The 14,807-nt window shown below is 42.1% G+C and overlaps 2 protein-coding genes and 1 pseudogene across 4 annotated transcripts in view; 1 reads left to right on the top strand and 2 right to left on the bottom strand.

The window, feature by feature from the left end:
- The window catches only part of REEP5 (receptor accessory protein 5), a 44,928-nt gene extending 33,957 nt beyond the window's left edge, over nucleotides 1-10,971 (top strand). Inside the window, exons 4-5 of the mRNA XM_025386949.1 lie at nucleotides 750-918; nucleotides 8,600-10,971. Of these exons, the coding sequence (XP_025242734.1) occupies nucleotides 750-918; nucleotides 8,600-8,649 (219 nt within the window). The 3' untranslated portion in view covers nucleotides 8,650-10,971. The remainder of the gene's footprint in view (nucleotides 1-749; nucleotides 919-8,599) is intronic.
- Nucleotides 1-14,807, bottom strand: part of SRP19 (signal recognition particle 19) — a 30,040-nt gene that overhangs the window by 5,239 nt on the left and 9,994 nt on the right. The gene's annotated exons all lie outside the window — the stretch shown is intronic.
- LOC112626145 lies at nucleotides 1,832-8,491 on the bottom strand (annotated as a pseudogene).

Below are 14,807 nucleotides of genomic sequence, written 5' to 3'. Positions count from 1 at the left end.
TTTCCTTCTTATCTTAAAAAGGAGTAAATTGCATGGATGACTTGAAGTGGCAAGTTGGTATTTTTTGAATAAACAGTAAAAAATTTTTGGACATAAATAGTGTAAAAATCCTTATTTAAGTAATTAGGGCAGAAATTTGTCAATTAAAAAAAAAATCTCAATGGCAAAGTAGAGCTGTAAAGAAGGAGTTAGGAATAACTACATTTAAGATGAAAGATGAAGAACAGCTGTAAAGATTCCTTGAAGGCTAAAGATCTACCCAAAAACTGAGGTTCCACCAAAGGAAGAATTCAAGAATGGACAAGGTATTTTTTCTATAATAGGATGAACAAATGTGATAAATTTACCAAGGTAAGCCTAGCAAGCACAAGCCTCCTAGATATTAGGCTTATCTGGATAGGGCTTTATGCATGCAGATAAGTACTATATTTTCTTAATTGATTTCTAAGAGTTATGATTAATAAAAGCTTCTTACAGCTATATACTAAAAAGTGGTCCAAGTTAGGAAGATAGTTAAGCTCCTGGACGTGGTGTGTTTTACCCTTTGTTTTTTAGTCTCAGCTTTTCCTTACCAGCTCATTACTCATCATGTTTTTAAAGAAAGCCCACCTTTAACCTGCAGAAAACACTGGTAATGCCTTTGGAGAAAATACCAGAGGCATTTCCCATCCCCATAGTAAAAGACAGTGTGTATTCTCAGAATGTGCCCCTCCACCCTCCTGTTACCCATGCTGGCTCTTATTCTGCAGTGTGGCTTCCTGTTGTGGTGCATGGCCCCGAGCCCTTCTAATGGGGCTGAACTGCTCTACAAGCGCATCATCCGTCCTTTCTTCCTGAAGCATGAGTCCCAGATGGACAGCGTGGTCAAGGACCTTAAAGACAAGGCCAAAGAGACTGCAGATGCCATCACTAAAGAAGGTAAGACTCAGGAACAATATGGCTCCACATGTGAGAGGAGATGTGACACACTGGGCTTAAATAACAGGCTTCCTGGCCTTCTTGTCTTACCAGCACCCCTCAGCCAAGTGCCACCGTTACTCTGGGATTTCTTTACAAAGTCTTTGCCTATTGAGAACACTTACAGTTCTCAGCTTTTCCCAAGACTCTTCCTCCATGCCACATTTAATGTAGCATTGAGTCAGAACATTAGGAAAAATGACTTTCCATGGTAGGCAGTGATTTTAGAGAATCACCTATATTGATATGCAAGTACATCTCTTCTAATTGTTTATTTGTTTGCATTATACTTTTTAATTACATAGGTAGTTTTAAATAAATGGAGAAAGCACCTTTCAAAAGCTATACTAGCAGGAAACAATTCCATCAAGCATTTACACAGTCAATTTCTATAATTTTACAAAAAATTCTTGATCTTTACTTGAACTGTACATGAGGGGAAAAGAGCCCTCTCAGGTAGGTGTTCTCTCCACTTGCAGAAGCAAACTAAAGGACCTAAAACTAGAGGCAAGCCTGGGATGCCAAAAAGGGGGAGGAGAAATGATAAATAGCCATTCATGAATTCCATGTCTACTCTGACACTTCTCTAGTTACCCTCACATAATAAATATTTAGGGCAAACTACCACTCTTTAGAAAAAGTACAACCTCAAAAGCTGTAGTTCTGAATTATAGTAACATATCAAATACCTTGGACTGCATGCCAAAAGACAATACTTGGGGTTCTCTATGACATTTGAACAGATAAATACGTTAAGGGAATTCTCTAGGACTGTAGACTCTCTGGCCTTTGGAATGAAGCACAGGCAGGCTTCTCTGCTATCCTCCAGGCAGTGTAATAGTCAAGGAAAAGGGCAACAGTATTAGATCACCCCTTAGACACTAACCAGCTGGGGAAAGAGTTCATTGGCCAGTCTCCTCCTTAGAATGGTTTGCACCAAGTGGAGAGGCCATGTTGCTGAAGGGGAAAGGGGAGCCCTCATACCCACAGTCACTGTAAACATCCAGTAGACAGGAAGATGGCTTCGGGCAGTGGCTGGATGAAAGTAGATTGGAGATACCCTGGTCTGGAATGAAGTCATCTTCCACAAAGTCTTCCTTCACTGAGACCACGAATTCCGGGTGATCTTTCTCTGAGAGGCTGAGAGGTGCTTCCTTGATTTTCACTACCACATTAGCTTGACTCTCTGTCTCAGACTACGGGCTTGGCATATATGTAGTCAAAATTAATTAGTTCATTAATAGCTTCAAGCTTGGCTGATAATGTCCCCACTGACAGAGAAAGGGAGGCTGGTTAGGAATTGGGTCCTTCTGAGTAGACCTCTGGGAGCTGCTCCAGGCTGGCAGACTCTGGGGAAGGACATTTGAAGAACACTACTGGGGGTAAGCTGTCCAGAATGCCCAACAGGATATCATACTGGGAAGGTAGTTGATGTTTACTTCCAACCCCACCACAACTGACGTCTACCCTCCCTGCCTAGTTAGGGATGTCAAGCATCAAATAGATGGAATTAACTTGGCTTTCGCCTCCTCTTCAGTAACCAGGGCCTCCATCCCCAAGTGCTGCCTTCACTCACGGTTCTCAACTATGAGTCCATGCATTTTCTCTTGTAAAAGCTGATTGTCTAGCAAAAATTTTTGGTTCTGTTCTAAATCTACCACTTGCTGTTTCAGGTCACTCATTTGAGCTTGTCTTCTGTCTCTGGCAGTTTGAGCTGCTAACCCTGTTTTTCAGTGTCCTCCTCAGCGCCTTCTCCTTGGGGTTCCCTACCCCCACACAGCACTCAGCATCTCCTGGCTGGCTCCTCTCTGGGCCGGCACCATGAACAGCAGGGCCTAGCTGGCCAGGGCTGTAGCAGCAGGGTGACCAGACAGAAGTAGTACTTTGGAGGCCCTGACAGCCAGCCTAATTCAGTTCAGGTTGATCGGTTCAGTATGCTGTTCAATTTTTGTTATGGGTACAAAAGAATGTCCACTCTCAGCTCTGATTAATTCACTCAATAAATATTTATTTATTGAGGTGTTTAATATGTGCCAAGCATGTTCATAACACTGGCAGTGAACCAGCAAACCAGAGACCATACTCCTTGAATTAATGAAGCTTACAGTCTAGTTGAGAGATAGGCAGTAAAATTGAAAATTAGATGGTATATTTAGCAGATAATATAGGGAAAAAATAAGTAGAAAGATGGGGGGGCCAAGGACTGGAGGGATGCTTATTATTCTAAATAGAGACATTTAGGAAATCTATACCAGAAGGCTCTACTGAAGCAGACTCGATAGCAGTAAAGGAATCAGGAACAGTGACTCAGCCTGTAATCCCAACACTTTGGGAGGCCAAGGTAGGAGGATCACTTGAGGCCAGGAGTTTGAGACCAGCTTGTTTGTGACGGGGTCTCCTATGGAGACCCGCTCTCTACAAAAGTTAAAAAATTAGCCGGACATTGTGACGCAAGCCTGTAGTCCCAGCTACCCAGGAGGCTGAAGTAGGAGGATCACTTCGGCCCACGTCAAGGCTGCAAGTGAGCTGTGCCACTCTAGCCTGGGTAACAAAGCAAAACCCTGTCCCCCCTAAAAAAAATAAAAAGAGAGAGAGAAAAAAAATGGTAAAGGAAAGAACCATGGGGAATCATACTCCAGAATGAGCTGCATATGCAGAAGTCCTGAGGTGGGAGCAACGGAAGAAGTGATCTAGAGAGGTGCAGGAGACGAGGTGGGACAGGTTGCAGGTGATAGGCCATTGTAAAGGTTTTGGCTTCTACTCTGTGTGAGATGTGGAGGTATTGGGGAATTTTAACCAGAGGAGCAAAATGATCTGTCCTGTGTTTTAAAAAGATGCCTGTGGCCACTGTATTAGGAACAGACTGAAGGGGGGTAAGGGAGGAAATTGGGGGAATAGTTAAAAGGTTTTTGCAGTGATCTGACTGGAGATGACGATGGTGGCTTGGTTCTTTGTGTAGCAGTAGGAGGTAAGAAGTATCAGATTCTTGATATATTTCAAAGGTATAAGTAATGGGATTTGCTTATGGATTGGGCATGGGTCAGAAGGGTTAAGGGCAAGGACAAGCTTTTTAGCCTTAACAAATGGAAGGATAAAATTGCCACTGAGCTGGAGATGACTGGGTAGAATAGGTTTTGTTGGGGTGGGAGGTTGTGGCGGGTCGGGGGGATATGGAATTCAGTCCTGGACATTTGTTTGAGGTGTCTGTTAGATACCTACAAGGATCAAACAGCTAGTTGGATACAGGTGTCAGGAGTTCAAGAAACAGGTCTGGACTGGGGACATAAATTTGGGGGCCACAAGCTTATACATATTAAACATGAGACTGGATGAGATCACGAAGGTAGTGTAGTTAGGAAAGAGGAGGTCCAAAGACTTAACGCTGGGGAGTCTAAGGTTTAGAGACTGGAGAGATGAGAAGCAACCAGCAAAGCAGACTGATAAGAAGTGGCCAGTTGAGTTGTGTGGTATCCTTGGGTCCAAGAACAGAAAGTGTTTCAAAGAGAAGTGATCTATCATGTTACATGCTGTCAACAGGTCAAGTAAGATAAGGACTGAGAAATGAGCAGATTTAGCAATGAGGAAGGTACTAGTGATTTTGATAACACAGATTTTGTGGAGTGGTATCAAACTCCTGATTGCAATGGATTTGAGAGAATGAGAGAAAAGGGATGAGAGAATATAGATCTTTCTTTTGAGAAGTTTCCTGCAAAGGGGAGCAGAAGAATGGGACTATAACTGGAAGAAGGAATTAGGGTCCTGAAATTTTAAAAGTTTTTTTCTTAAGGTAGAGAAACAAAGCCTGTTTGAAAATGAATGGGAATAATTCAACAGAGCAAAAAATGATGACAGGAGTGAGAGGGTGAATTGCTGGAGCTCTGTCCTTGACCAGGGAAGGATCCAGTATCCAGTAGAGGGACTGGTCAGAAGAGCTGGAAGTTTATGATAACAGCAGGGAAATCAGGGTTTATGGTATGCTGTGAGCACATGGGACCATGGGAGCCTACAGAAGTGACTTTCTCATTGTTTCAAATATCTCAGTAAGGTAGGAAGAAAGAAGGCCAATTGAGAGAGGATGGGGAAGGAGACAGTGGAAAGAGAATGTATGAAATAGTTGGGAAGGAGAGGGACTGCTCAACTTTTTCTGTAAAGGGCCAGATAACAAATTTTTTTTTTTTTTTTTTTTTTTTTTGAGACGGAGTCTCGCTCTGCCGCCCAGGCTGGTGTGCAGTGGCCGGATCTCAGCTCACTGCAAGCTCCGCCTCCCGGGTTTACACCATTCTCTTGCCTCAGCCTCCCAAGTAGCTGGGACTACAGACGCCAGCCACCTCACCCGGCTAGTTCTTTGTATTTTTTAGTAGAGACGGGGTTTCACCGGATAACAAATGTTTTCATGGCTATCAGTTCTCTGTTGCAGCTACTCTCCTCTGCCATTGTAGTGTGAAAGCAGCCATGGACACTACATAAGCGAGTGTAGCTGCAGTGTGCCGGCCCCTCTAGGACAGTCGGAGAGTAAATGGACTGGAACAATGTCCTGTGACTGCCAGGCAGTGTTAAAGGCATGCTTGAGATTTGTGTTCATGAATTTATAGTGAAACCAGTTCTTGTTTATGTTTTTCTCCAGCCATACTCAGCTACATGGGTACAGCTGCAGAGTAGGTGGAGAGTTGTGTGAAGGTTGTGATTTCCAGCAACTATGAAGTGAGAGTGGGACTGTGGAGTGGTTAATGCTTGACAATGGAATTTAACCTGAGTAAGGTGGGAAGTGGTGGTGGAAGAACCCTGAATCAGGATAATAGCAGGAATACTCTTATCATCATTTACAATGAGCAAAAAAAGGGGGGTGGGGAGCACACTACAAAGAAAAAAGTGCACTACAAAGATGATGGTGGGTGAGTGGGATGCTTAATACAAGATTATGGAGAGACTGCAGCGTTGGCACTAACAGGTATCCTGGGAGTCAGTGCCATATGTAGGGTGGAATATAAGGGTTATTGGAGGGGAGAAATTAAGAGGTCAGGATATTAGGAGATCACGTATGTCTACATGGATATTAAAATCATCAATAATTAAAATAGGAGTAGTAGGTCAGGTGCAGTGGTCACACCTGTAATCCCAGCACTTTGAGAGGCCAAGGTGGGTGGATTGCTTGAGCTCAGGAGTTTGAGACCAGCCTGAGCAACATGGTGAAACCCAATCTCTACAAAAAAAAAAAAAACACAAAAATTAGCCAGATGTGGTGATGCGTACCAGTGTCCCAGCTACTCAGGAGGCTGAGGTGGGAGGATCACCTGAGCCTGGGAGGTCGAGGCTGCAGTGAGCTGAGATGGCATCACTGCACTCCAGCCTGGGTGACAGAGTGAGACCCTGTCTCTAAATAAATAAATAAATAAATAAATAAATAAATAAATAAATAACAGGAGTAGTGTTAGAAAGGAACATTAAGTTAGGAGCTAAAATCTTCAAGAAATAAGACAGAGTAGCCCAAGAGTCAGGGATGACAGGGAAAAGGAAGGCTACTTGATAATATAATCTGATGATGAGATTCTGAAAGTGGCAATGAAGAACAAAAACAATACCTACCAGATCCATTTGTACTAGGGTCATGGGAGGAAAGAGACAGCCACCACTTGAGAAAGCAATGTCCTCAGGGCACAGCCAGCTTTCTCTAAGAGCAAGAAGGTAAAGGAAACATTTGGAGGAATGAGTGAAGATATAGATTTTGCCGATGATGGGTCTTGAGCTCCAGAGGGACTCAAGGGTTTTAGAAATTGGAGAAAGGTTATTGTTGTGTTTTTTTTAGAGCTCTGTGGTAGTTAAGACATGGGAATTGTGAGGTAGAATGACCACAGGGAAGTAAAATCCCAAGAGAGTTCTCCAGCAGCACTGATGCCCCAGAGGTGGTATGTTCCCCATTTCTCCCTCACATACCTCTCTTCTCTGGACTCCTATTTTTGGGTATACAAATCCAGTCTACTTCCATATGTTTTAGGTATTTTCTAACTTGTAGTCTTAACAACCTCCCACTTTAGGATTGCCAGCTTTCTTTTTTTTTGAACAGTCTCACTCAGTTGCCCGGGCTGGAGTGCAGTGGCATGATCTCGGCTCACTTCACCCACATTTCTAGCCTCTCGGTTCTCTTAGATATCAATACTTAAAATCCCATCTTACTTTGGTATGATACATTCCTAAATAGGGGCATGAGAATTAAAATAAGTTAGGAGGAATTTACATGCTGACACATTTTAGACTTTCTCAAAGCTTTTGGATTAACTAGGAATTGTTTTACAAAGGGTTAGTTAAGGGAAGGACTAGTTTCTCCTTTGCTGTGAACTTGGTTCGGTAATTTTAATTGAGCAAAGGGAGAGCAGCTGTCAGGCAGCTGGTGGACAAGAAGGGACTCCCTGGCTCTCATCACTAAGACTCTGGGCTCCATCAAGAACAGCTGCAGATTGTAAAATCTCACAGGGGGCCCTGGAGGCTTCCAGACAACCCCTTTCCCCTCCATCTCACACACTGCACTGGTTCTTACAGCACATTTCCAGCCACGTGGTAATTAGAAAGTGGAAGGCTTGGTCTCCTGCAGACGTAAGAAAATATATTTTTCTTATTTTTCTCTAGAGACGGGCTCTCACTGTGTTTTGGCCAGGGTGATCTCAAACTCCTGGCTTCAAGGAATACTCCTACCTCAGCCTCTCAAAGTTCTGGGATTATAGATGTGAGCCACCACATCTGGACAGAATATTTTCTTGATGAATGTAGTGTCTTGTCACCAACTCAAAGACTTAGAGCAAACTCTTCTCATAGGAGAGAATGGTGGCACAGTAAGAGTATAAATACAGATTGTAAAAACAATTTAGTATAACAACAATTTATGTAGCATTCATGTTGCATTAGGTATTTTAACTAGAGATGGGCTTTTAAATTTTTTCTTAAATAGAGGTGAGGGGTCGGGGGTCTCAAATTCCTGGCCTCAAGTGATCTTCCCACTTCAGCCTTCCAAAGTGCTGGGATTACAGGCATGAGTCATTATGCCTGGCTGAGATTTAAAGTATACGGAAACACATAGGTTATATGGAAATACTATGTATGCCATTCCCTTTCAGGGCTTGAGCACTCACAGATTTTGGTATCTGTAGGGTTCCTGGAACTAATGTCCTCTCCCCCCGTCCCTCCCCTCCCAAACACATGTATCAAGGGATGACTATATTTCTAGTGCTAGGAATGAGGACTTCTGTGATTTGTCACCATGGGATAAATATGATGACCTAGTTGTCATCAGATTGATAATATATTGATAAGTGAAATCTTACAGGCAAGCACACAGATACAAACTAGAATTTGAATACTACCCTTAAGGAATCTCTGCTTCTTTTAATGCTTAAAGGAGAACAGAGGGCAAACAGTTTAGGTGACAAGGGGCTAGGCTAGATGACCGTCAAGTATTTTGCTCAAGTATTTAGGATTTGTGCTCTAAGAGGTACCCTCTCCACTTCCTGGAAACCCCCTTAGCCCAGACCACAAACCCCAACATGATCGCACCCGAACATGAGTCATCCAAATTTTGTTATCTAGTAGCTAGGTTAGGCACAAAGCTTGCATTCCAAAGAGTTTTGATATATATTTCTTTCCCTCCTAACAGCCAAGAAAGCCACCGTGAATTTACTGGGTGAAGAAAAGAAGAGCACCTAAACCAGACTGGATGGAAACTTCCTGCCCTCTCTGTACCTTCCTACTAGAGCTTGATGTTACATTAGGGACCGTGGTATAATTATTTTAATAATGTTGCCTTGAAAACATTTTTGATAAAGATTGGAATGTGTTGTAAGTTTCTTTGTTTACTTTTACTGTCTATATACATAGGGAGCATTTTCAACTTAATGCAGTGGGCAGTGTCCAAGTTTTTGGAAAATGTATTTTGCCTCTGGGTAGGAAAAGATGTATGTTACTATCCTGCAGGAAATATAAACTTAAAATAAAATTATATACCCCACAGGCTGTGTACTTTACTGGGCTCTCCCTGCATGCATTTTCTCTGTAGTTACACTTAGGATAATCTTTATGGTTCTACTTCATGTAATGTAAAATTTTATATAATTCTGAAATGTTTTTAATGTATTTGTGCACATGTACATATGGAAATGTTAACTGTCTGACTACAACATGCATCATGCTCATGGGGAGGGAGGAGGGGAAGGTTGTATGTGCCATTTATAACTTCTGTACAGTAAGACCACCTGCCAAAAGCTGGAGGAACCATTGTGCTGGTGTGGTCTACTAAATAATACTTTAGGAAATATGTGATTAATATGCAAATGAACAAAATGAGAAATGAAATCGAATGGAGATTGGCCTGGTTGTTTCCCTAGTACATGGCATATGAATACCAGGATAGCTTTGTAAAGCAGTTAGTCACTCTAGTGATAAATCAGGAAATTTACACACACACATCAGTAACCTATAACTCTCAGTTCCCTGAAGAACTAGTAATACTGTCTTATCTACTTATAAACTTTACATATTTGTCTATTGTCAAGATGCTACAATGGAAACCATTTCTGGTTTTATCTTCAAAGCGGAGAAACATGTTGATTTAGTCTTCTTTCCCAATCTTCTTTTTTAAACAAGTTTAAGGAACTTCTGAAGATTTGTCCACCTCTGACTACATGTATGTTCTTGTTTATATCATTAGCAACAACATGCTAATGACGACACCTAGCTCTTAGAGCAATTCTGGGAGAATGAAAGGAAGTATAACCCATAATCTGCTTGGCAATAGTTAAGTCAATCTATCTTCAGTTTTTCTCTGGCCTTTAAGGTCAAACACAAGAGGCTTCCCTAGTTTACAAGTCAGAGTCACTTGTAGTCCATTTAAATGCCTTCATCCGTATTCTTTGTGTTGATAAACTGCACATGACTACATAGTAAGTACAGAACAATAAAGTTGAAATGGATGTCTCCATTGATCTGCCAAATCGTTAGAGCAATTTGTCTGGACTAGAAAATCTGAGTTTTAAACCATACTGTTAGAGTCCTTTTGAATTAAACTAGACTAAAACAAGTGTATAACTAAACTAACAAGATTAAATATCCAGCCAGTACAGTATTTTTTAAGGCAAATAAAGATGATTAGCTCACCTTGAGATAACAGGTAAGATCATAACGATATCTCATGATGTAAAAAATATTAAAGATACCAATACTAAGGGACAGTATCACTCTAATATGGATCAGAGCATTTATTTTGGGGAGGCAAACTGGTGATTACTGGCATTTTATTAAACTTAAAACTTTGTAGAAAGCAAACAAAATTGTTCTTGCGAGAAAAATCACTTTTAGATTAAAACACATTTTTTTACATACCCAGGAGTATTTAAATCCTTTTCCCATAAATAAAAGTATAATTTTCTTGGTGGCAGAATGAAAATTAGCAAGTTCTAGCATATAGACTATATAATCAGATTGACAGCATATAGAATATATTATCAGACAAGATGAGGGAGTATAAAAGTTACTATTGCTCATAATGACTTACAGGCTAAAATTAGTTTAAAAATACTATATTCTGAATGCAATTTTTTTGTTCCCTTGAGACCACAATTTAGCTGTTGTTGGCAGTCTAAGTGTAAATGTTAACAGCAGGAGAAGTTATGAATTGAGCAGTTCTGTCACATGATTTCCCAAATGAAACACTGCCTTGGCTAGAGTTTGAAAAAACTAATTGAGCCTGTGTCTGGCTAGAAAACGAGTTTATTTGAATGTGAATAGTGTGCAAAGGTATGTAGTTACAGAATTCCTACCAAACAGCTTAAATTCTTCAAGAAAGAATTCCTGCAGCAGTTATTCCCTTACCTGAAGGCTTCAATCATTTGGATTAACAACTGCTACTCTGGGGAAGAGTCTTCTACCCACAGGTGAAGAAAATGAGCACACCCTTCACACTGTTATCACCTGCCCTTAAGATGTGATACACTGAATGGAAATAGATGTAAATAAAATTCACTTCTCATTTAACTGTTATATTTCATTTTATTTTGTGGGGCTTTCTTCCTAACCCAGAATTATTTAAGCAAAGTTTTAAAATACAGATAAATGAGCCATAAACACTGTTCTTTATTAACTCCATTCCTCACATGGCTTGTAGTTTTCTTCTGGTGGTTCTTGCCTACCAGAGGAAAAGACCTGCCCTAAAGAAAACATACCAACTCAAAAAGTTTCTACCAATAATTAGCACTACATTTAAAGGAAACTGAATCCACGGTTTTTTTTTTTTTTTTTTTTTTTCCACCTGTGTATTGCGTTACACACAAAGAAGTCTCCTGTGACTTAAGATAGTGTATTGCAGGCATCTTAATGTAGTAAACTTTGAGACGGAGTCTTGCTCTTTCACCCAGGCTGGAGTGCAGTGGTGCGATCTCAGCTCACTGCAAGCTTTGCCTCCCAGGTTCACGCCATTCTCCTGCCTCAGCCTCCCGAGCAGCTGGGACTACAGGTGCCCGCCGCCACGCCCAGCTAATTTTTTGCATTTTTTAGTAGAGACGGGGTTTCACCGTGTTAGCCAGGATGGTCTTCATCTCCTGACCTCGTGATCCACCCGCCTCGGCCTCCCAAAGTGTTGGGATTACAGGCGTGAGCCACCGCGCCTGGCCTTGATGTAGTAAACTTTTTACATGTGCCTCCAAATTATGCTGTACTTGTTTTCAGAAGAGATCAAGAAAAGGAGTACTTGAGAATTTTGATAAAAATACCCACTTCTGGCCTGTAGGACCTGCAATCCCAGCACTTTGGGAGGCCAAGGTGAGTGGACTGCTTGAGTACATGAGTTCAAGACTAGCCTGGGCCACATGGTGAGACCCTATCTCTACAAAAAATACGAAAAAATTAGCGGGGGGTGGTGGAGCATGCCCGTAGTCCCAGCTACTCAGGAGGCTGAGGTGGGAGGACTTGAGCCCGGAGGTCAAGGCTGCAGTGAGCCAAGATGGTGCCAGTGCACTCCAGCCTGGGCAACAGGGCCAGACCCTGTCTCAAAAAACAAAAAAACAAAACCTACTTCTGAAGGTGTGCATTGGTCCACAGGGTCTCCAACATCTGCTTTTTGATGTCTGCATGTCTAGAATTATGGTGTTTAGAATAACACATGTACAATTCAGATCTTTACCCATCAAATATTACAGTTCTATATAGCATGGCTGGAAAGTAAACATATTTGAGAATGACATTAAAAGTTTTCTTGGCTCACTGCTAGAACACTAACTCTCAAAATCTTACAACATACACACTTAGGAGTTTCCTTGGTTAGATCGATGCTTCCCAAAAACTTTGGTGTGGGCCAGGCGCGGTGGCTCACACCTGTAATTCCAGCACTTTGGGAGGCCAAGGTGGGTGGCTCAACTGAAGTCAGGAGTTCGAGACCAGCCTGGCCAACATGGTGAAACCCTGTCTCTACTAAATACAAAAAATTAGCTGGATGTGGTGGTGCATTCCTGTAATCCCAGCTACTTGGGAGGCTGAGGCAGGAGAATGGCTTGAACCTGGGAGACAGAGGTTGCAGTGAGCCAAGATCATACCATTTGCACTCTAGCCTGGGAAGCAAGAATGAAACTCCATTTCAAAAAAAAAAAAAAATTGGTGTGCATCAGAACTGATGGAGGATGGGGATGGAGAGGAGTGTTGTTAAAGTAGATTACTGTCCTCTAAGATTCTCATTCAGGAAGTCGGGGGTGGGGCTGAAAGTTTTGCATTTTTAAACAGCCCAGGCAACGTGGGTCCAGGAACTGCACTTTGAGATAAAACCACTGGGTTAGGTAAATGCTATCTTTGTATCTTAATACACAGAGGTTTCCAGACCTGGCTGAACACTGGAATCATCTGAGGACCTTTTCAAAAATGATCTCTGCCTCCTCTAACAAAGTGCTGATTTAATTAGTCTACCATGGTAACCAGGTGCCAGTATGCTTTAACAACTCTGTAGGTGATCCTAGTATGGAGCCAGGGTTGAGAACCACTGGTAGAGACTAGTAATGAGGACAAGACTCTTCCTTTGTTGGCCAGGCTGGTCTCAAACTCCTGGGCTCAAGAGATCTACCTGCCTTGGCCTCCCAAAGTGCTGGGATTACAAGCATGAGCCACCATATCCAGCCACTCTGAACTTTTGTGGTTTTTCTGTTTTTTGAGACAGGGACTCACTCTGTCACCCAGGCTGGAGTGCAGTGGCATGATCACAACTCTCTGCAGCCTCAATCTCCTGGGCTCAAGCGATTCTCCCGCCTCAGCTTCCAGAGTAGCTAGAACTACAGGTATGTGCCACCAGGCCCATCTAATTTTTTTTTTTTTTTGTAGAGAGGGAGCCTTCCTATATTGCCCAGGCTGGTCTTGAAGTCCTGGGCTCAAGTGGTCTTCTTGCCTCAGTCTCCCAAAGTGCTGAGATTACAGGTGTGAGCCACGGCACCCGGGGCAGATCTCAACTTATAATCAGCCTTTTGGTCCTTCTATCTTAAACACCAGCAACCAAAACAAAGCTACTTAACATGATAGGGATCAAAATAAAAATAGAAGGAAAAAAAAGGAACTTGGAAACAAGAAGACTATAAATCTCACCTTCTGAGAAATAAATTACATCCATGAACTGAGAATAGAATGCTAGAAAAAGGAAACATGCAAATTACAAGAGCTTAAAGAAGTTAAAAAGAAGGCCGGGCACGGTGGCCCACACCTGTAATCTCAGCACTTTGGGAGGCCAAAGCAGGGGGATCACCTGAGGTTGGGAGCTCAAGACCTGCCTAACCAACATGGAGAAACCCTGTCTCTACTAAAAATACAAAAATTAGCCAGGCATGGTGGTGCATACCTGTTATCCCAGCTACTCGGGAGGCTGAGGCAGGAGAATCGCTTGAACCCAGGAGGCAGAGGTTGTGGTGAACTGAGACTGGGCCACTGCACTCCAACCTGGGTGATAGTGTGAAACTCCACCTCAAAAAAAAAAAAAAAAGAAAGAAAGAAAGAAAGAATCATTTGGGGATCTCAGTGAACACATCTGAATTCTGGGCTGGGGCCAGAGATACTGCATTTTTCACAATCTTTCACCAGAGGCCAGTGCTGCTGGTCCTTAAACCACACTTTTAGTAGCAAGTGTACTACATGACTGAGCTGTGAACAGAATGTATATAATGGAAACTCTGAATAGTGGTTAAATTATGAAATATATTGGTAAACTGGGAAGACAGGAAGACAGGAACTATGCAAGCATATGGTAGAGAAAGAAAACTAAATCCTCTTCTACAGATGGAAGTTAATGCCTAAAACAGAAACACACTATTAAAACTAGCTGGCTTTTAAAATTATATATAATTTTGATAACAGATTCCTTAAGAAGTGAGTACAGGATGTGAACACAGTTCATAAATACAAAAAGCACTTCAACATCTACATTATGATTCCCTTTTTCAGCTAGGTGTGGTGGCATGCACCTCTAGTCCCAGCCACTTGAGAGGCTTGCTTCAGCCCAGGAGTATGAGAACAGCCTGGGTGAAATCGTGCAGTGGCACGATTTCAGCTCACTGCAACCTCCATTTCCCAGGGTTCAAGTGATTCTCCTGCCTCAGCCACCCGAGTAGCTGGGATTACAGGTGCCTGCCACTGCACCCGGCTAATTTATGTAGTTTTTAGTAAAAATGGGGTTTCACCATGTTGGCCAGGCTGGTCTTGACCTACTGACCTCGTGATACACCACGCCTGGTGAATTTCTATTCATTTTTTAAGTTACCCAGTCTGTGGTGTTCTGTTACAGCAACATAAAACACTAAGATTTCAGAATTATTGCTGTAACAATATATTGCCGTTTCTTCACATTA

The sequence above is a fragment of the Theropithecus gelada genome, chromosome 6, assembly GCF_003255815.1.
Source record: "Theropithecus gelada isolate Dixy chromosome 6, Tgel_1.0, whole genome shotgun sequence".
In the NCBI taxonomy this organism is placed as follows: domain Eukaryota; kingdom Metazoa; phylum Chordata; class Mammalia; order Primates; family Cercopithecidae; genus Theropithecus; species Theropithecus gelada.
This window is presented reverse-complemented; position numbering and strand designations above follow the sequence as displayed.